The sequence below is a fragment of the Salmo salar genome, chromosome 03, assembly GCF_965601325.2.
Source record: "Salmo salar chromosome 03, fSalSal1, whole genome shotgun sequence".
NCBI lineage: Eukaryota > Metazoa > Chordata > Actinopteri > Salmoniformes > Salmonidae > Salmo > Salmo salar.
The window spans coordinates 351254-375138 of NC_138293.1; the positions used below are offsets into that span (position 1 = coordinate 351254).

Genomic DNA, 23885 nt, shown 5'->3' on the forward strand with positions numbered 1-23885 from the left:
CAGTGCAGTGCAATATAGTAACCTGGCCTTAAATATTCCTGGCCATTCATTGGCTAATTCAACATCATGATAGCAGTCTAGAGAACTCATATAGCTGATGTTTGATTCACTATTCAGCAGCATAGGGAATGCATGGCGAAAAGGACATCCCAGGAAATGTATTTGACTCACTCTTATCATTTTGACTAATAGTCTATGACTAAAATTAGAGGGGATATTACTAAATCGTAGTTAGTAGGTTAAATAAATATAAGATATAAAATCAGGCACGTAATTGGTCTTCAATGTGACAGAACCGATAGCAGATGTTTTTAACCTTTATTTAACCTTTATTTAACTAGCCAAGTCAGTTAAGAACAAATTCTTATTTACAATGATGGCCTACCAAAAGGCAAACACACATCAGGACAAGAGAGACACCACAACACTGCATAAAGAGAGACCTTAAGACAACAACACATGACAACAACATGGTAGCAACACAACATGGTAGAATCATTATTGGAAACAGACAACAGCAAGAAGGTAGATGCTATAAACGTTTGTAACAGTCTGCCTGCAGGGCACAGTACGCGCTGTTCCAGCGTGTGTGTGTGTGTGTGTGTGTACACAGTACAAGCTGCGGATAATTCGGGGCGTGTTTGTTTCTCATGGGGTGGAGAGGGGGGATCTGGGGTCGAAGGAAGGAAGGGAGGTTGGGAGGGGAAAAGGAGTGAACCCTAGTCTAACAGCTACGTCATTCCAGTGGAGTCAACAGCGACCCGCAAAGAGATCTCCAAAATTTAGTCCCGTTCTGCTCAGTTACCGGGCGGCCGCACATAGGATACCAACTTTTTTTTAAAAAATCCATATATCTGAACTTTTCTTGTCCATGTTCCGTAGTAGTTAATTTAATCTGTTGTCTACGATGAAGTGGGGAGCAGCTGATTTCGGGGTGACATGGACATTGTTTTCTCTGTTCTTCAACTTTTCTGTCACCAACGGACAGAATCCGCCGAACTACAACCTTTTCCAAGGAGCTGCGTACCAGGGCGCAAGACACCGACAGTCACAGAGGAATAGGTCAATTATTATTTGTATCTATTGTTTATCTGTTTTATTGATTTCCATTTGCCTCAAACGAGTTGTGTTCTGTGTCGCTGCGATCGTTATTTTATTTTCGCAGGACTTTTTCTCTTAAATTAGTGCAGGAAATGGAGAGATTAAATGTGATTACATTGAATGAATTCAATATACGTTTACATTTTGAATTATTTTACTGCAGTTATTTATCACTAAGTTGTTGCATTGAGTTGTTTCTGAGTTCTGTTATGGAGAATAATGGACCACTGAGAGTGTCTAGTCTTGTCTGTTTGCTGCAGCATTATAACCTGTGTTCTGATGCAGCCTGTCTGTGTCTCCACACTTTGAAAACATCTACAGTCCTATTGATCTGATTGGTTATATAGACACGTGACCATTTACGGTTCACTCCAGATGCAGCCTGTCTGTATCAACCATCTGCTCTAATCCATAATGATAAAATCACATGTCAATCAGTAGATATTCTAATTGGAGGTGTAACGTGATAGGCTGGTTATCTGCACCAGTCACCCTGTAAAGTGATAGGCTGGTTATCTGCACCAGTCACCCTGTAAAGTGATAGGCTGGTTATCTGCCCCAGTCACCCTGTAACGTGATAGGCTGGTTATCTGCACCAGTCACCCTGTAACGTGATAGGCTGGTTATCTGCCCCAGTCACCCTGTAACGTGATAGGCTGGTTATCTGCACCAGTCACCCTGTAACGTGATAGGCTGGTTATCTGCACCAGTCCCCTGTAACGTGATAGGCTGGTTATCTGCCCCAGTCACCCTGTAACGTGATAGGCTGGTTATCTGCACCAGTCAGCTACAGCTAAACGATCCACACAGATGCTGACTTTTATTTCTCTGTCTTTTTTCTCAACTGTTTCTATCAGACAATAGACTATTTGTATCTTATTTCTCAAGCCTGGAAGGGTTGGAATTGTTGCCTGATGGTTGGTTACCAATGACATGTTTTGCTTACACATCTCTCTCTCGCTCTCCTCCCCCCTCTAGGAACTGGTGTGCATATGTGGTCCATAAGAACGTGAGCTGTACCGTCCAGGGGAATGTGGAGAGCTTTGTGGAGCCTGAGGTGGCACCGTGCCCAAACCACGACCCAGACTGTGAGCAACAAGTGATGTAAGTTTCCTTGGAGAGAGGGATGGGTGGAGGACAGAGAGAGGGATGACAGAGAGGTATGGGAGAGAAAAAAAACAAAAAATAAATGCATGAAATTAAATGTATGAAATGTATGCATTCACTACTGTAAGTCGCTCTGGATAAGAGCGTCTGCTAAATGACTAAAATGTAAATGTAAATGTAGGGATGGGTGGGTGGAGGATGGAGGGAGAGAGAGATGGAGGACAGAGCGAGAGAGGGATGGGTGGAGGAGGGAGCGAGAGGGATGGGTACAGGATGGAGAGAAAGGGATATAATAGAATATTATTCCCTCCCTTCTCTTATTTTCTCATCTGAGAGGGCTGGGGATGTTACAGCAATGTGATGGAAACTAGGTGGAGTTGCTCCTTACTACTCAGTCACCTCAGGTCCACTGGAGGCGTGAGAAGGGTAAGGGAAAGGGAGGACAGAAGGGAGAAAACAGCAATGTATGAGGTAGCCAGTGAATAGCAATGATTAATCCACTCTGATTAGCTCATTTATTCCAGTAATGAGACTGACGGGATGACTGATCAACCACAGAATGAATGACAACACTGGCTCTGACAACATCAAATGAAAGTTGTTGTTTTTATCATTAGAGCGTCACTGGAAACATTTCATAGCTGGACAGCCCAGGTTCCACTCATGGGGCTCCACACCATTAGATTTACCATAGCTGGACAGCCCAGGTTCCACTCATGGGGCTCCACACCATTAGATTTACCATAGCTGGGTAGCCTAGGTTCCACTCATGGGGCTCCACACCATTAGATTTACCATAGCTGGGTAGCCTAGGTTCCACTCATGGGGCTCCACACCATTAGATTTACCATAGCTGGGTAGCCTAGGTTCCACTCATGGGGCTCCACACCATTAGATTTACCATAGCTGGGTAGCCTAGGTTCCACTCATGGGGCTCCACACCATTAGATTTACCATAGCTGGGTAGCCTAGGTTCCACTCATGGGGCTCCACACCATTAGATTTACCATAGCTGGGTAGCCTAGGTTCCACTCATGGGGCTCCACACCATTAGATTTACCATAGCTGGACATCCCAGGTTCCACTCATGGGGCTCCACACCATTAGATTTACCATAGCTGGGTAGCCTAGGTTCCACTCATGGGGCTCCACACCATTAGATTTACCATAGCTGGGTAGCCTAGGTTCCACTCATGGGGCTCCACACCATTAGATTTACCATAGCTGGACAGCCCAGGTTCCACTCATGGGGCTCCACACCATTAGATTTACCATAGCTGGGTAGCCTAGGTTCCACTCATGGGGCTCCACACCATTAGATTTACCATAGCTGGGTAGCCTAGGTTCCACTCATGGGGCTCCACACCATTAGATTTACCATAGCTGGGTAGCCTAGGTTCCACTCATGGGGCTCCACACCATTAGATTTACCATAGCTGGGTAGCCTAGGTTCCACTCATGGGGTTCCACACCATTAGATTTACCATAGCTGGGTAGCCCAGGTTCCACTCATGGGGCTCCACACCATTAGATTTACCATAGCTGGGTAGCCTAGGTTCCACTCATGGGGCTCCACACCATTAGATTTACCATAGCTGGACAGCCCAGGTTCCACTCATGGGGCTCCACACCATTAGATTTACCATAGCTGGACAGCCCAGGTTCCACTCATGGGGCTCCACACCATTAGATTTACCATAGCTGGGTAGCCTAGGTTCCACTCATGGGGTTCCACACCATTAGATTTACCATAGCTGGGTAGCCTAGGTTCCACTCATGGGGCTCCACACCATTAGATTTACCATAGCTGGGTAGCCTAGGTTCCACTCATGGGGCTCCACACCATTAGATTTACCATAGCTGGGTAGCCTAGGTTCCACTCATGGGGCTCCACACCATTAGATTTACCATAGCTGGGTAGCCTAGGTTCCACTCATGGGGCTCCACACCATTAGATTTACCATAGCTGGGTAGCCTAGGTTCCACTCATGGGGCTCCACACCATTAGATTTACCATAGCTGGGTAGCCTAGGTTCCACTCATGGGGTTCCACACCATTAGATTTACCATAGCTGGGTAGCCTAGGTTCCACTCATGGGGCTCCACACCATTAGATTTACCATAGCTGGGTAGCCCAGGTTCCACTCATGGGGCTCCACACCATTAGATTTACCATAGCTGGACAGCCCAGGTTCCACTCATGGGGCTCCACACCATTAGATTTACCATAGCTGGGTAGCCTAGGTTCCACTCATGGGGCTCCACACCATTAGATTTACCATAGCTGGGTAGCCTAGGTTCCACTCATGGGGCTCCACACCATTAGATTTACCATAGCTGGGTAGCCCAGGTTCCACTCATGGGGCTCCTCTGATGGGGTTTCACTCAATTCACTCACCTGGGCTATTATATCCCTCCTGGCTTAGGAAGACCACCAAAAATTCTGAAATTTCCATCCCCAACTACAACATTTTCCACCAAGATAGAACTGCCAAAGGGGGTTGAGTTGCAATCTACTGCAGAGATAGCCGACAGAGTTCTGTCATGCTATCCAGGTCTGTGCCCAAACAATTTGAGCTTCTACTTTTAAAAATCCACCTTTCCAGAAATAAGTCTCTCACTGCTGCCGCTTGTTATAGACCTCCCTCAGCACCCAGCTGTGCCCTGGACACCATATGTGAATTAATTGCCCCCGATTTATCTTCAGAGTTTGTACTGTTAGGTGACCTAAACTGGAATATGCTTAACACCCCGGCAGTCCTACAATCTAAGCTAGATGGCCTCAATCTCACACAAATCTGACCCTACCAGGTACAACCCTAAATCCGTAAACATTGGCACCCTCATAGATATTATCCTAACCAACCTGCCCTCTAAATACACCTCTGCTGTTTTCAATCAAGATCTCAGCGATCACTGCCTCATTGCCTGCATCCGCTATAGGTCCGCGGTCAAACGACCACCCCTCACCACTGTCAAACGCTCCCTAAAACACTTCTGCGAGCAGGCCTTTCTAATTGACCTGGCCCGGGTATCCTGGAAGGATATTGACCTCATCCTGTCAGTAGAGGATGCCTGGTTATTCTTTAAAAGTGCTGTCCTCACCATCTTAAATAAACATGCCCCATTCAAAAAATGTTGAACCATGAACAGATATAGCCCTTGGTTCACTCCAGACCTGACTGCCCTTGACCAGCACAAAAACATCCTGTGGCGTTCTGCATTAGCATCGAATAGCCCCCGTGATATGCAACTTTTCAGGGAAGTTAGGAACAAATATTCACAGACAGTTTGGAAAGCCAAGGCTAGCTTTTTCAAACAGAAATTTGCATCCTGTAGCACAAACTCCAAAAAGTTTTGTGACCCTGTAAAGTCCATGGAGAATAAGAGCACCTCCTCCCAGCTTCCCACTGCACTGAGGCTAGGAAACACTGTCACCACCGATAAATCCACTATAATTGAGAATTTCAATAAGCATTTTTCTACGGCTGGCCATGCTTTCCACCTGGCTACCCCAACCCCGGTCAACAGCCCTGCAATCCCCACAGCAACTTGCCCAAACCTCCCCCATTTCTCCTTCACCCAAATCCAGATAGCTGATGTTCTGAAAGAGCTGCAAAATCTGGACCCTTACAAATCAGCTGGGCTAGACAATCTGGACCCTCTCTTTGTAAAATTATCCACCGCAATTGTTGCAACCCCTATTACCAGTCTGTTCAACCTCTCTTTCGTATCGTCTGAGATCCCTAAAGATTTACATTGTAAATGAGAACTTGTTCTCAACTGACCTACCTGGTTAAATAAAGGTGAAATAAAAAAAGCCCAGCTTCCACTGATGGAATTTCACTCAGTTATATTTACCATAGCTGGACATCCCAGGTTCCACTGATGGGGTTCCACTCAGTTATATTTACCATAGCTGGACATCCCAGGTTCCACTGATGGGGTTCCACTCAGTTATATTTACCATAGCTGGACATCCCAGGTTCCACTGATGGGGTTCCACTCAGTTATATTTACCATAGCTGGACATCCCAGGTTCCACTGATGGGGTTCCACTCAGTTATATTTACCATAGCTGGACATCCCAGGTTCCACTGATGGGGTTCCACTCAGTTATATTTACCATAGCTGGACATCCCAGGTTCCACTGATGGGGTTCCACTCAGTTATATTTACCATAGCTGGACATCCCAGGTTCCACTGATGGGGTTCCACTCAGTTATATTTACCATAGCTGGACATCCCAGGTTCCACTGATGGGGTTCCACTCAGTTATATTTACCATAGCTGGACATCCCAGGTTCCACTGATGGGGTTCCACTCAGTTATATTTACCATAGCTGGACATCCCAGGTTCCACTGATGGGGTTCCACTCAGTTATATTTACCATAGCTGGACATCCCAGGTTCCACTGATGGGGTTCCACTCAGTTATATTTACCATAGCTGGACATCCCAGGTTCCACTGATGGGGTTCCACTCAGTTATATTTACCATAGCTGGACATCCCAGGTTCCACTGATGGGGTTCCACTCAGTTATATTTACCATAGCTGGACATCCCAGGTTCCACTGATGGGGTTCCACTCAGTTATATTTACCATAGCTGGACATCCCAGGTTCCACTGATGGGGTTCCACTCAGTTATATTTACCATAGCTGGACATCCCAGGTTCCACTGATGGGGTTCCACTCAGTTATATTTACCATAGCTGGACATCCCAGGTTCCACTGATGGGGTTCCACTCAGTTATATTTACCATAGCTGGACATCCCAGGTTCCACTGATGGGGTTCCACTCAGTTATATTTACCATAGCTGGACATCCCAGGTTCCACTGATGGGGTTCCACTCAGTTATATTTACCATAGCTGGACATCCCAGGTTCCACTGATGGGGTTCCACTCAGTTATATTTACCATAGCTGGACATCCCAGGTTCCACTGATGGGGTTCCACTCAGTTATATTTACCATAGCTGGACATCCCAGGTTCCACTGATGGGGTTCCACTCAGTTATATTTACCATAGCTGGACATCCCAGGTTCCACTGATGGGGTTCCACTCAGTTATATTTACCATAGCTGGACATCCCAGGTTCCACTGATGGGGTTCCACTCAGTTATATTTACCATAGCTGGACATCCCAGGTTCCACTGATGGGGTTCCACTCAGTTATATTTACCATAGCTGGACATCCCAGGTTCCACTGATGGGGTTCCACTCAGTTATATTTACCATAGCTGGACATCCCAGGTTCCACTGATGGGGTTCCACTCAGTTATATTTACCATAGCTGGACATCCCAGGTTCCACTGATGGGGTTCCACTCAGTTATATTTACCATAGCTGGACATCCCAGGTTCCACTGATGGGGTTCCACTCAGTTATATTTACCATAGCTGGACATCCCAGGTTCCACTGATGGGGTTCCACTCAGTTATATTTACCATAGCTGGACATCCCAGGTTCCACTGATGGGGTTCCACTCAGTTATATTTACCATAGCTGGACATCCCAGGTTCCACTGATGGGGTTCCACTCAGTTATATTTACCATAGCTGGACATCCCAGGTTCCACTGATGGGGTTCCACTCAGTTATATTTACCATAGCTGGACATCCCAGGTTCCACTGATGGGGTTCCACTCAGTTATATTTACCATAGCTGGACATCCCAGGTTCCACTGATGGGGTTCCACTCAGTTATATTTACCATAGCTGGACATCCCAGGTTCCACTGATGGGGTTCCACTCAGTTATATTTACCATAGCTGGACATCCCAGGTTCCACTGATGGGGTTCCACTCAGTTATATTTACCATAGCTGGACATCCCAGGTTCCACTGATGGGGTTCCACTCAGTTATATTTACCATAGCTGGACATCCCAGGTTCCACTGATGGGGTTCCACTCAGTTATATTTACCATAGCTGGACATCCCAGGTTCCACTGATGGGGTTCCACTCAGTTATATTTACCATAGCTGGACATCCCAGGTTCCACTGATGGGGTTCCACTCAGTTATATTTACCATAGCTGGACATCCCAGGTTCCACTGATGGGGTTCCACTCAGTTATATTTACCATAGCTGGACATCCCAGGTTCCACTGATGGGGTTCCACTCAGTTATATTTACCATAGCTGGACATCCCAGGTTCCACTGATGGGGTTCCACTCAGTTATATTTACCATAGCTGGACATCCCAGGTTCCACTGATGGGGTTCCACTCAGTTATATTTACCATAGCTGGACATCCCAGGTTCCACTGATGGGGTTATACATCACATTTCAGTCATGAAATGCAACGCAATGTGCTTTACAGGAAAAAAAACAATTAAAAACAATGTAAAATAAAAGCAGAAATATTTACTACACAACAAAAGATTAAAAAAACTAAAATAATGACACAAACAGAATGACTAAAAAGCACCCAGAGGAAAATAAAAGCTAAAAATATGTTTTAAGATTTCTTTTAAATATGTCCTCAGTTTTGGCCTCCTTCAGGACCTGAGGGACCTACTGGGGACATAACTTAAAAGCCTGTCTGACATGTATTGGGCTGCACAATCGTGGATTGATTTAAAAACCAATACAAGAATCTTAAAATGAGTTCTAAAACTGACAGGCAGCCAGTGCAGAGACGTTAAAACCGATGTAGTGATCTCGGTCTTTACCCACGCTGCAGCATTCTGTATGTTTTGCAGATGACCAATAGCTTTCTTAGGTAGACCAGAGAGCATTACAGTAGTCAAGCCTGCTTGTAATAAAAGCATGGATGAGTGTCTCTGTATCAGCCTGAGAGAGAGAAACGGCCACACCTTGGAAATGTTCCTCAGATGTTAAAAAGCTATTGTGGTCACATTCCTAATGTGTGATTCGAAATGTAGTTCAGAATCTAAAATAACACCTAGGTTTTTTTCCTGGTGTTTTATCGTTATTAGCCGTGAATTAAAATGTTCGGCCAGATTCTCTCTCTGTGCTTTGGCTCCAACAATAAGTACCTCGGTCTTGCCATAACACTGTGACATTCATGTTTACAGCGACGTCATGGTTTTTATTGTAAGTTGGAACTTGTGGCAGCACTGTTTTGCAACATACACTTTAGACACATAGTTGGAGTGAAGTTAAATAAGGCGATTTGACGTTTTACCCCCTTGAGTACACCTCTGTCTTGTGAAATCTGTTCTCAAACGGTCATGACTTCATGGAATAAAATGAGAGAGAGAGCGAGTGAGAGGGAGGCACGGAGAGGGAAGGAGGGAGAGGGAGGGAGACACTTAGAGGGAGGGAGGGAGACACGGAGAGGGAGGGAGGGAGGGAGGGAGAGACGGAGGGAGGGAGAGAGAATGAGAGAGAGAGAGTCACAAAGGGACTGGTAAACTATTAGAGAGACAGAGGGAGGGAGAGAGAACGGGAGAGACGGAGGAAGAGAGAGAGAGAACGGGAGAGACGGAGGGAGAGAGAGAGAGAACGGGAGAGACGGAGGGAGGGAGAGAGAACGGGAGAGACGGAGGGAGAGAGAGAGAACGGGAGAGACGGAGGGAGAGAGAGAGAGAACGGGAGAGACGGAGGGAGGGAGAGAGAACGGGAGAGATGGAGGGAGAGAGAGTGAGAAAGAGAAAGACAAAGGGACTGGTAAACTATTAGAGTTCATGCCTTTGCTTTCTTTTTCTAACCCTAACTCCTTTCTCTGCGTGACAGAAAATGATCTGGAAATCCCAGAATCTCCTGGGAGGCAGGTCAGAGAAACCTGAACCCAAGTTTCCGTGAGATAGATAGGGAGGAGGCCTGGCGTTGGGTTATGGTTAGACAGCTCTGTTCCACTACTGGACTTTACTTGTTGAGTCTATCTCTTTATCTGTTGCTGTCTCTTTATCTGTTGCTATCCACCTATCTGTTGCTATCCACCTATCTGTTGCTCTCTTTCTAACCAGGTATCTGCATTGTGTCCCACCACCCACCAACCCCTCTTTTATGCTGCTGCTACTCTCTGTTCATCATAGATGCATAGTCACTTTAACCATATCTACATGTACATACTACCTCAATCAGCCTGGCTAACTGGTGTCTGTATATAGCCTCTCTACTGTATATATCCTCACTACTGTATATAGCCTCGCTACTGTATATAGCCTCTCTACTGTATATAGCCTCTCTACTGTATATAGCCCTCTACTGTATATAGCCTCTCTCTCTACTGTATATAGCCCCTCTACTGTATATAACCTCTCTACTGTATATACCCTCTACTGTATATAGCCTCACTACTGTATATAGCCCCTCTACTGTATATAGCCTCACTACTGTATATAGCCTCTACTGTATATAGCCTCACTACTGTATATAGCCTCACTACTGTATATAGCCTCTCTACTGTATATACTCTCTCTACTGTATATAGCCCCTCTACTGTATATAGCCTCTCTACTGTATATAACCTCTCTACTGTATATAGCCTCACTACTGTATATAGCCCCTCTACTGTATATAGCCTCTACTGTATATAGCCTCACTACTGTATATAGCCTCACTACTGTATATAGCCTTTCTACTGTATATAGCCTCTCTACTGTATATAGCCTCTCTACTGTATATAGCCTCTCTACTGTATATAGCCTCACTACTGTATATAGCCTCTCTACTGTATATAGCCTCTCTACTGTATATAGCCTCTCTACTGTATATAGCCCCTCTACTGTATATAGCCCCACTACTGTATATAGCCTCTACTGTATATAGCCTCTACTGTATATAGCCTCACTACTGTATATAGCCTCTACTGTATATAGCCTCTACTGTATATAGCCTCTCTACTGTATATAGCTTCTCTACTGTATATAGCCTCTCTACTGTATATAGCCTCTCTACTGTATATAGCCTCGCTACTGTATATAGCCTCTCTACTGTATATAGCCTCTACTGTATATAGCCTCTACTGTATATAGCCTCGCTACTGTATATAGCCTCTCTACTGTATATAGCCTCGCTACTGTATATAGCCTCTCTACTGTATATAGCCTCTCTACTGTATATAGCCTCTCTACTGTATATAGCCTCTCTACTGTATATAGCCTCGCTACTGTATATAGCCTCACTTCTGTATATAGCCTCTCTACTGTATATAGCCTCACTACTGTATATAGCCTCTACTGTATATAGCCTCTACTGTATATAGCCTCACTATTGTATATAGCCTCTCTACTGTATATAGCCTCACTACTGTATATAGCCTCTACTGTATATAGCCTCGCTACTGTATATAGCCTCACTACTGTATATAGCCTCACTACTGTATATAGCCTCTCTACTGTATATAGCCTCTCTACTGTATATAGCCTCACTACTGTATATAGCCTCGCTACTGTATATAGCCTATCTACTGTATATAGCCTCTCTACTGTATATAGCCTCTCTACTGTATGTAGCCTCTCTACTGTATATAGCCTCTACTGTATATAGCCTCTACTGTATATAGCCTCACTACTGTATATAGCCTCACTACTGTATATAGCCTCTCTACTGTATATAGCCCCTCTACTGTATATAGCCTCACTACTGTATATAGCCTCTCTACTCTATATAGCCTCACTACTGTATATAGCCTCTCTACTGTATATAGCCTCTCTACTGTATATAGCCTCTCTACTGTATATAACCTCTCTACTGTATATACCCTCTACTGTATATAGCCTCACTACTGTATATATCCCCTCTACTGTATATAGCCTCTACTGTATATAGCCTCACTACTGTATATAGCCTCACTACTGTATATAGCCTCACTACTGTATATAGCCCCTCTACTGTATATAGCCTCACTACTGTATATAGCCTCTCTACTGTATATAGCCTCACTACTGTATATAGCCTCTACTGTATATAGCCTCTCTACTGTATATAGCCTCACTACTGTATATAGCCTCTCTACTGTATATAGCCTCACTACTGTATATAGCCTCTACTGTATATAGCCTCGCTACTGTATATAGCCTCTCTACTGTATATAGCCTCTCTACTGTATATAGCCTCACTACTGTATATAGCCTCACTACTGTATATAGCCTCTCTACTGTATATAGCCTCTCTACTGTATGTAGCCTCTCTACTGTATATAGCCTCTACTGTATATAGCCTCTCTACTGTATATAGCCTCTCTACTGTATATAGCCTCTCTACTGTATATAGCCTCTCTACTGTATATAGCCTCTCTACTGTATATAGCCTCCTACTGTATATAGCCTCTCTACTGTATATAGCCTCCTACTGTATATAGCCTCCTACTGTATATAGCCTCACTACTGTATATAGCCTCTCTACTGTATATAGCCTCTCTACTGTATATAGCCTCTCTACTGTATATAGCCTCTCTACTGTATATAGCCTCGCTACTGTATATAGCCTCTCTACTGTATATAGCCTCACTACTGTATATAGCCTCTCTACTGTATATAGCCTCACTACTGTATGTAGCCTCTCTACTGTATATAGCCTCTCTACTGTATATAGCCTCTCTACTGTATATAGCCTCTCTACTGTATATAGCCTCTCTACTGTATATAGCCTCACTACTGTATATAGCCCCTCTACTGTATATAGCCTCCTACTGTATATAGCCTCACTACTGTATATAGCCTCACTACTGTATATAGCCTCTCTACTGTATATAGCCTCACTACTGTATATAGCCTCTCTACTGTATATAGCCTCACTACTGTATATAGCCTCTCTACTGTATATAGCCTCTCTACTGTATATAGCCTCCTACTGTATATAGCCTCACTACTGTATATAGCCTCACTACTGTATATAGCCTCTCTACTGTATATAGCCTCACTACTGTATATAGCCTCTACTGTATATAGCCTCACTACTGTATATAGCCTCTACTGTATATAGCCTCTCTACTGTATATAGCCTCACTACTGTATATAGCCTCTCTACTGTATATAGCCTCACTACTGTATATAGCCTCTACTGTATATAGCCTCACTACTGTATATAGCCCCTCTACTGTATATAGCCTCACTACTGTATATAGCCTCTACTGTATATAGCCTCTCTACTGTATATAGCCTCTCTACTGTATGTAGCCTCTCTACTGTATATAGCCTCTACTGTATATAGCCTCTCTACTGTATATAGCCTCACTACTGTATATAGCCTCTCTACTGTATGTAGCCTCTCTACTGTATATAGCCTCCTACTGTATATAGCCTCTCTACTGTATATAGCCTCTCTACTGTATATAGCCTCTCTACTGTATATAGCCTCTCTACTGTATATAGCCTCTCTACTGTATATAGCCTCTCTACTGTATATAGCCTCTCTACTGTATATAGCCTCTCTACTGTATATAGCCTCTCTACTGTATATAGCCTCTCTACTGTATATAGCCTCTCTACTGTATATAGCCTCGCTACTGATATTTTTCACTGTCTTTTTACTGTTGTTTTTATTTCTTTACCTACCTATTGTTCACCTAATACCTTTTTATTATTGTTTTTTTTATATATATTTTTTGAAATTGCACTGTTGGTTAGAGCCTGTAAGTAAACATTTCACTTTGAGGTCTACTACACCTGTTGTATTCAGCATTTCACTGTAAGGTCTACTACACCTGTTGTATTCAGCATTTCACTGTGAGGTCTACTACACCTGTTGTATTCAGCATTTCACTGTGAGGTCTACTACACCTGTTGTATTCAGCATTTCACTGTAAGGTCTACTACACCTGTTGTATTCAGCATTTCACTGTAAGGTCTACTACACCTGTTGTATTCAGCATTTCACTGTAAGGTCTACTACACCTGTTGTATTCAGCATTTCACTGTGAGGTCTACTACACCTGTTGTATTCAGCATTTCACTGTAAGGTCTACTACACCTGTTGTATTCAGCATTTCACTGTGAGGTCTACTACACCTGTTGTATTCAGCATTTCACTGTGAGGTCTACACCTGTTGTATTCAGCATTTCACTGTGAGGTCTACTACACCTGTTGTATTCAGCATTTCACTGTGAGGTCTACTACACCTGTTGTATTCAGCATTTCACTGTGAGGTCTACTACACCTGTTGTATTCAGCATTTCACTGTGAGGTCAACTACACCTGTTGTATTCAGCATTTCACTGTGAGGTCTACTACACCTGTTGTATTCAGCATTTCACTGTAAGGTCTACTACACCTGTTGTATTCAGCATTTCACTGTAAGGTTGAATACCTGTTGTATTCGGCGCATGTGACAAATAAACTTTGATTTGATTTGTCACTGCAACCTTAAAGGTCAAAGGTGTATGTAATACAGTCGTGGCCAAAAGTTTTGAGAATGACACAAATATTAATTTTCACAATGTCTGCTGCCTCAGTTTGTATGATGGCAATTTGCATATACTCCAGAATGTTATGAAGAGTGATCAGATGAATTGCAATTAATTGCAAAGTCCCTCTTTGCCATCCAAATGAACTGAATCCCCCCAAAACATTTCCACTGCATTTCAGCCCTGCCACTAAAGGACCAGCTGACATCATGTCAGTGATTCTCTCGTTAACACAGGTGTATCGGCGTTGAAAAATCATAATCGGTCGATCTCTAGTCCTCAGAGCATGCGCACACCAGCTGGCTGGTGTGTTTATGGACATATTTAATCGCTCCCTATCCCAGTCTGTTGTCCCCATATGCTTCAAGATGGCTACCATTGTTGCTGTACCCAAGAAGGCAAAGATAACGGAACTAAATGACTGCCGCCCCGTAGCACTCACTTCTGTCATCATGAAGTGCTTTGAGAGACTAGTCAAGGATCATATCACCTCCACCCTAGACCCACTTCAGTTTGCTTCAAATTGTCAGCCTCTAATGACTTCTTGGTGTCAATAGCTAATAAGCCAACAATAACTTTTGTTTCTGTGAGTTGCCAAAAAGAAAAACCCTGACTACCATTTTCCCATGTCACGTGATGTTGACTGATCATCCATCGAGGCAACTACAGGCTGTATGGGGGAAGAACAGACACCTGGAGGCTGTATGGGGGAAGAACAGACACCTGGAGGCTGTATGGGGGAAGAACAGACACCTGGAGGCTGTATGGGGGAAGAACAGACACCTGGAGGCTGTATGGGGGAAGAACAGACACCTGGAGGCTGTATGGGGGAAGAACAGACACCTGGAGGCTGTATGGGGGAAGAACAGGCACCTGGAGGCTGTATGGGGGAAGAACAGACACCTTGAGGCTGTATGGGGGAAGAACAGACACCTGGAGGCTGTATGGGGGAAGAACAGACACCTGGAGGCTGTATGGGGGAAGGACAGACACCTGGAGGCTGTATGGGGGAAGAACAGGCACCTGGAGGCTGTATGGGGGAAGAACAGACACCTGGAGGCTGTATGGGGGAAGAACAGACACCTGGAGGCTGTATGGGGGAAGGACAGACACCTGGAGGCTGTATGGGGGAAGGACAGACACCTGGAGGCTGTATGGGGGAAGGACAGACACCTGGAGGCTGTATGGGGGAAGGACAGACACCTGGAGGCTGTATGGGGGAAGAACAGACACCTGGAGGCTGTATGGGGGAAGAACAGACACCTGGAGGCTGTATGGGGGAAGAACAGACACCTGGAGGCTGTATGGGGGAAGAACAGACACCTGGAGGCTGTATGGGGGAAGAACAGACACCTGGAGGCTGTATGGGGGAAGGACAGACACCTGGAGGCTGTATGGGGGAAGAACAGACACCTGGAGGCTGTATGGGGGAAGAACAGACACCTGGAGGCTGTATGGGGGAAGGACAGACACCTGGAGGCTGTATGGGGGAAGAACAGACACCTGGAGGCTGTATGGGGGAAGGACAGACACCTGGAGGCTGTATGGGGGAAGAACAGACACCTGGAGGCTGTATGGGGGAAGGACAGACACCTGGAGGCTGTATGGGGGAAGAACAGACACCTGGAGGCTGTATGGGGGAAGAACAGACACCTGGAGGCTGTATGGGGGAAGAACAGACACCTGGAGGCTGTATGGGGGAAGAACAGACACCTGGAGGCTGTATGGGGGAAGAACAGACACCTGGAGGCTGTATGGGGGAAGAACAGACACCTGGAGGCTGTATGGGGGAAGAACAGACACCTGGAGGCTGTATGGGGGAAGAACAGACACCTGGAGGCTGTATGGGGGAAGAACAGACACCTGGAGGCTGTATGGGGGAAGAACAGACACCTGGAGGCTGTATGGGGGAAGAACAGACACCTGGAGGCTGTATGGGGGAAGAACAGACACCTGGAGGCTGTATGGGGGAAGAACAGACACCTGGAGGCTGTATGGGGGAAGAACAGACACCTGGAGGCTGTATGGGGGAAGGACAGACACCTGGAGGCTGTATGGGGGAAGAACAGACACCTGGAGGCTGTATGGGGGAAGAACAGACACCTGGAGGCTGTATGGGGGAAGAACAGACACCTGGAGGCTGTATGGGGGAAGGACAGACACCTGGAGGCTGTATGGGGGAAGAACAGACACCTGGAGGCTGTATGGGGGAAGAACAGACACCTGGAGGCTGTATGGGGGAAGAACAGACACCTGGAGGCTGTATGGGGGAAGAACAGACACCTGGAGGCTGTATGGGGGAAGAACAGACACCTGGAGGCTGTATGGGGGAAGGACAGACAGCTGACTGGCCAAGACCAGTATGACTACCATTTCTTTCACATAGGAAACCTGATGATATAAAATCCTGATTAAAAGCATCATAAATCTTCACTTTTTCAGTAAGGATGCAGGAGTCTAAAACTACTTGCTTAGGCCAGGCAGGGAAGTCGAGGAATTACCCCGCTTCAGGGAATGAATTGTTTTTCCCGAATTTAGAGGGATCACTGACAGTCTGTCATAGCGCTAAGGAAGTAGTTTGATGATAATAATAATATCATTAATATAATATAGATCCATATTGTTTTTAGATGTATCTTAACAACTACACCAGGGTCAGAGGTTCTCTAATGCCAGCAATACGGCAGTGGTCGCTGATATCATTTGCAAAAACACCAAATACTTATGGGGATGGTTAGTCAGGATAAGGTCTTTAGTTTTTTTTACAATAGTCCGAATGGGTTTCGTTAACAGCTGAGTATAGCTCAAGACAGATATTCTTAAATTGATCTGAGACATGTGAAAGATCTCCTAACAACCAGTTCAAATACCAGATAAGGGTTTTAAATTATCCGAAATAATACCAACAGCCTCCGCCGAAGCGGCTGGGGGTCAGTAGACTGCGCCAATAAATATATACATCTTTTGGCTTATGCCCACTTTTGCAACAAACAGCTCACACATTTTGGGGACAGATATGCTAAGAGTGCCTGATCCTGCTAAGAGTCCATGATCCATGATGCCATCAGAGTAGATCTCTCTTATCCATGATGCCATCAGAGTAGATCTCTCTTATCCGTGATGCCATCAGAGTAGATCTCTCTTATCCATGATGCCATCAGAGTAGATCTCTCTTATCCGTGATGCCATCAGAGTAGATCTTTCTTATCCATGATGCCATCAGAGTAGATCTCTCTTATCCGTGATGCCATCAGAGTAGATCTCTCTTATCCATGATGCCATCAGAGTAGATCTCTCTTATCCATGATGCCATCAGAGTAGATCTCTCTTATCCATGATGCCATCAGAGTAGATCTCTCTTATCCGTGATGCCATCAGAGTAGATCTCTCTTATCCGTGATGCCATCAGAGTAGATCTTTCTTATCCATGATGCCATCAGAGTAGATCTCTCTTATCCATGATGCCATCAGAGTAGATCTCTCTTATCCGTGATGCCATCAGAGTAGATCTCTCTTATCCGTGATGCCATCAGAGTAGATCTCTCTTATCCATGATGCCATCAGTCTCTTATATGCTCACCCTTTTTTTTAATCTATCACATCTGAAAATGTTCTGGTCCACAACGTCAACATCCTCAGCCAGGTCTCTGAGATGGGCTAGTGTCATGCACCCAGACATGAGGCTTTGTCCATTTTATATGTAAAAGTCCAAGCCCTCTGCGAGATTTAAAAACAGCAGGAGTATCCATGGTGATGCGTGAGTCAATAGAACTGAATGAGCTAGCCACTGTGGGCTTCCTGATTGGATTCAAAGTTGCAGCTCTAATAGTAGAATTCCGGTCAATGTGCGCAAGATTACTGTTTCCAATACCCCTATGCTTATGAGCACATGTAGCAAAACGATAGCTTGATATTAAACTATTAATAGGTGGATTCTTTCCAGGAGCTAACAGATGTCAATGGAAATTAAATTAACAGGCACGGAATTACTATTTGCAATGTCCCAATCAACATGGGAAGCTGTGGTGGAATGATATCGCTGTGATTTAATGGGAGTAAATACCTTTGAGGAGCGTGATTTGATCAGTCATTTGCCTCAGAGCTGCCATGTAGTGTTTGGATAGGATCCAGGCACCTAGATGATTAGGGTGGATTCCATCCTCCTTATAGAGCATTCTCTGCTTCATTAGGTGTCAAAGTTGTCTACAAAAGGTACACCAATGGAGCTGCAGTAGTCACGTAGCCAGTTGTGAAGCGCTAGTAGCCTGCTAAAATGTTCACTACATCGACCCAGTGAGGGCACAGAGACAGAAATTATAGAATATTTTTTTGTGTCCAGCAGAGATCCAATCAGTTCTGTTTCAGCCATTCCGAGCTACCATTCCTAATGGAATTAAATCCCACATGGACTGCAACAGCATCAACCTCTGTGTATTGACGTAGACGGTGGGGAACCTAGTAATATCCTGTTCTTGTTCCCTCGGGAAGATCATGTTTTTTCTCCAGTAACTGAGACATTTGGTACCTTAGAGCTGCCTAAAAGAACAGCCGGCGAGATGGGAGAGGAAATACGCCCATTCCTACACCTCATATGATTCAGGATGACTCGTCGAGGACTGGCGAGAGCCGCCATCTCGCACAGCTGCAACTCTTGGCACCCGGTTGAAGCCTCCCATAACCAATGAATCCTCATTCACCGTAGCAGCCACCGGAGAGGGAGACAGAACGAAGGCGCAGGTACCTCCTGAGCCTCATTGACCGTAGAAGACACCGGAGAGGGAGACAGAACAGGGGACGAAGGCACAGGTACCTCCGGATCTGATCACGAAGTTGAAGCCCCAAGGGATGAAGTTGCTGGAATCTCTGTATCCAGGGCAGCGATGCTGTTTGAAGTCTGTATCAGGTCCGGGCTTCCCACCACTAAGGAAGCCCCTATTGCCAAAGGCCGCTGCTTTTGACTTCGACGACGAGTGAAGTACCTCCATGGCACAGAAGAAAAAAAAAATGTATGAAATGAAATGTATGCATTCACTACTGTAAGTCGCTCTGGATAAGAGCGTCTGCTAAATGACTAAAATGTAAAATGTAAAAAAAATAGTTGGCAGGGCCGAAAACAGGAACATCCACTAAGTCATCCAGAAGCATCCTACTAACTCCATATTTCAGGGAAGGGGGAGACCCTTTCAGGGAGGGATCCCTGCAGTGCACCGGCCAGTTGGCTGTGGAGAGACGACACAGTAGCGACACTCCCACCAGGCCAGAGAGGCGACCAGCTACTGGAGTAGAACAAAAAGGGAAGTAGGTGGGCGTGGATTCCCCAGTCGTTTATGTAGGTTCGATACCTCTTTGCTAAGAGTAGCCACTTCGTCTCTGTAGTCCTCTGCAAGCAAACAGTTGGCCCCTCAGATGGGGGAAGGGCTGACTAGTCCTTTGGCATTGTCCTCTGTCTTCCAACTCCAGGTGTCAGAGAGCACATAAATTAGGGCCGAGCCTAAAGAGTTTCTACAGTAGAGTAAAGTATTTTTTTATTGTAGAGCATAGTTTCTACAGGACAGTAGAGTTGGTCCTGTACGGCAGGACCAAATCGGAGAGATAGGAGCAAGCCCATGTAATGCTTTGTAGGTTAGCAGTAAAACCTTGAAATCAGCCCTAGCCTTAACAGGAAGCCAAAGGCTAGCACTGGAGTAATATGATACATTTTTTGGGGTTCTAGTCAAGATTCTAGCAGCCGTGTTTAGCACTAACTGAAGTTTATTTAGTGCTTTATCTGGGTAGCCGGAGAGTAGAGCATTGCAGTAGTCTAATCCAGAAGTCACAAAAGCATTGATTAGCTTTTCTGACATCATTTCTGGACAAAAGTTCCAGATTTTTTGCAATGTTACGAAGATGGAAAAAAAGCTGTCCTTTAATATTCTCGTTATGTTCATCAAAAGAGATCAGGGTCCAGAGTAACGCCGATGTCCTTTACAGATTTATTTGAGATGACTGTAGAACCATCAAGATTAATTGTCAGATCCAACAGAAGATATCTTTGTTTCATGGGACCTAGAATTAGCATCTCTGTTTTGTCCGAGTTTAAAAGTAAAACATTTGCCGCCATCCCCTTCCTTATGTCCGAAACAAAGGCTTCCAGTGTAGGAAATTCTGTGGCCTCGCCATGTTACATTGAAATGTACAGCTGTGTGTTGTCCACATAGCAGTGAAAGTTGTGTTTCCGAATGACATCACCAAGAGATGAGAGATTTGATATAGGCCAATAGTTTTGTACATTTTCCGGGTCAAGGTTTGGCTTTTTCAAGAGAGGCTTTATTACTGCCACTTTTACTGAGTTTGGTACACATCCTGTGGATAGGGAGTCATTTATTGTTCAACATAGGAGTGCCAAGCACAGGAAGTAGCTCTTTCAGTAGTTTAGTTGGAATAGGGTCCAGTATGCAGCTTGAAGGTTTAGAGGCCGTGACTATTTTTAATGAATGTGTTGTTGGATTCTGGGTTAAACTTGGAACCTTGCTATCCTAGAGACTTGTTTTTACATCAGAAGTGAATGGTTATCTGTAGGAGCCAGATGGTTTTGGAATGTGCTGGGTGGACGGGAGGAAGTCACAGGACCGCTATGGGGGATACGGATGGACATCTGTGGATTAGGCAAATGAAGGGTTGAGGTCAGATCAGATCCCCTTAAGGGAGAAATTATGGTTTATTACCCTATTACTTCGTCTTCCTGTCGAACCATAATAGATGTAAGGATTGGAGAGAAGGAGTTCCTACATTTGAGTATATATACTTGTGGTGGTGGAAACATGTTTTGTCTAATGCAGCTGTATTGATCCTCTGGGAAGAATTAAACTTGGTTAAGCTTTCATAGTGTCCATTGAGTTAATTACTCTGAGAATTAGAACCTAACAGTGTCGTAGAGATACAGGATGTGTGTGTCTCCGTTGATCCTAGGTCCTGTCAGTTCAGGACAACTGAGTTTTGGAGAAAAACGCAGATTCAAAGAGGAGTCCGTAATTTGCTTTCAAATGATCATGATCTTTTTGTCAAGAAGTTCATGAATTTATCACTGCTGAAGTGAAAGCCATCCTCTGTTTGGGGACGCTGCTTTTTAGTTAGCTTTGAGACAGTATCAAAAATACATTTTGGAATGTTGTTGTTCTCCTCAAATAGGTTGGAAAAATAGGATGATCGAGCAGGAGTGAGGGCTCTTTGATATTGAACGCCACTGTCTTTCCAATGTAGTTGGAAGACTTCCAGTTTGGTGAAGCACCATTTCTGTTCCATTTTTATGGAAGCTTCAGGGCTCAGGTATTTTCTGGAAGCTTCAGGGCTCGGGTATTTTCTGGAAGCTTCAGAGCTCGGGTATTTTCTGGAAGCTTCAGAGCTCAGGTATTTTCTGGAAGCTTCAGGGATCAGGTATTTTCTGGAAGCTTCAGGGCTCAGGTATTTTCTGGAAGCTTCAGGGCTCAGGTATTTTCTGAAAGCTTCAGGTATTTTCTGGAAGCTTCAGGTATTTTCTGTATACCAGGAAGCAAATTTCTTGTGACAAATGTTTTTTTGTTTTTTTTAGGGGTGCGGGGTAGAAGCTGTTGAGGAGCCTTTTGGTCCTAGACTTGGTGCTCCGGTACCGCTTTCCAAGAGGTATCAGAGAAAACACTCTATGACTTGAGTGACTGGAGTCTCAGACAATTTTATTGGCTTTCCTCTGACACAGCCTATTATATAGGTCCTGGATGGCAGGAAGCTTGGCCCCAGTGATGTACTGGGCCATTCGCACTACCCTCTGTAGCGCCTTACGGTCAGATGCCGGGCAGTTGCCATACCAGGCGGTGATGCAACTGGTCAGGATGCTCTCAATGGTGCAGCTGTAGAACCTTTTGAGGATCTGGGGGCCCATGCCAAATCTTTTCAGTCTCCTGAGGGGGAAAAGGTTTTGTCGTGCCCTCTTCACGACTATCTTGGTATGTTTGGACCATGATAGTTTGTTGGTGATGTGAACACCAAGGAACTTGAAACTCTCGACCTGCTCCACTACAGCCCCGTCGATGGTAATGGGTCCACGATAAACTCCTTTGTCTTGCTCACATTGAGGGAGAGGTTGTTGTCCTGGTATCACACTGCCAGGTCTCTGTCCTCCTCCCTATAGGCCATCTCATCGTTGTCGGTGATCAGGCCCACCACTGTTGTGTCATCAGCAAACTTAATGATGGTGTTGGAGTCATGTTTGGCCACGCAGTCGTGGGTGAACAGGGGATACAGGAGGGGACTAAGTACACACACCTGAGGGGCCCCAATGTTGATGATCAGCGTAGCAGACGTGTTGTTGCCTACATTTACCACCTGGGAAGTCAAGGATCTAGTTACTAGGCAAGTCAGTTAAGAAACAAATTCTTATTTACAATAATGGCCTACCCCGGCCAAACCCAGACGACGCTGGGCCAATTGTGAGCCGCCCTATGGGACTCCCAATCATGGCCGGATGTGATGCAGCTTAACCCTAACGCATCTTGCACTGAGATGCAATGTCTTAGACCAGTCAAGAGCCAAGCTACTCTCTGTACTTACTGGTGGCACAGACCCTGTTTCATCCTCTCCTACACCTACATTACCATAACGATTGCATCTGATGTTGGGCTTGCAACATGTCTATCCTTTTAAGGTTAGCATCAGTTTGTAATATTCTCAACAAAGATTATATTATCAAAAGAGAAATAATGTCATAGACTTAAGTAGAAACTTTGAAGACATGTGTTTGTCTTTGTGTGTTTGTGTGTGCGTGCCTGCACGCGCGCGTGTGTGTGGTGTGTGTGTGTGTGTTTGCGTGCGTGCGTGCGTGTGTGTATGTGCACTTACAGGTTTGTCCTGCCTTCTCTCCCAGGTATCGGACGCGGTTCCGGCCGGCCTATAAGATCGCCTATAAGACGGTGACAGACCTGGAGTGGAGGTGTTGCCCTAGTTACCAGGGACCAGACTGCTCTGAGCTGAAGGCTGCTCCTAACAGACAGACAGTACCAGCAGGGTCACAGCCACCCCAAACCCAGTACCCAAACAGACAGACAGTGACAGCAGGGTCACAGCCCCACCAGACCCAGTACCCTAACAGACAGACGGTGCCAGCAGGGTCACAGCCACACCAGACTCAGTACCCAAACAGACAGACAGTGCCAGCAGGGTCACAGCCCCACCAGACCCAAAACTCTGGGGAAGCACCACTCTACCCCCAGACCAGATCCATCCCTGGACAGACCAGACACCCACAGAGTAAGATACTTGACAACATGACATGTTGCTGCTTTCTCAATCCTCTTCTTAAAGATGGATTCGTATATGTGTGTTAATGTGTTGTATTGACTTAATT

General features: G+C 45.2%; 1 protein-coding gene across 1 annotated transcript in view; it reads left to right on the forward strand.

Annotated features, from left to right (window-relative positions):
- The first annotated feature begins 734 nt into the window (after nucleotides 1-734).
- Nucleotides 735-23885, forward strand: part of emilin2a (elastin microfibril interfacer 2a) — a 72560-nt gene continuing 49409 nt past the window's right edge. Inside the window, exons 1-3 of the mRNA XM_045714353.2 lie at nucleotides 735-1062; nucleotides 2080-2205; nucleotides 23406-23788. Coding sequence (XP_045570309.2) covers nucleotides 908-1062; nucleotides 2080-2205; nucleotides 23406-23788 — 664 coding nt within the window. The 5' untranslated portion in view covers nucleotides 735-907. The remainder of the gene's footprint in view (nucleotides 1063-2079; nucleotides 2206-23405; nucleotides 23789-23885) is intronic.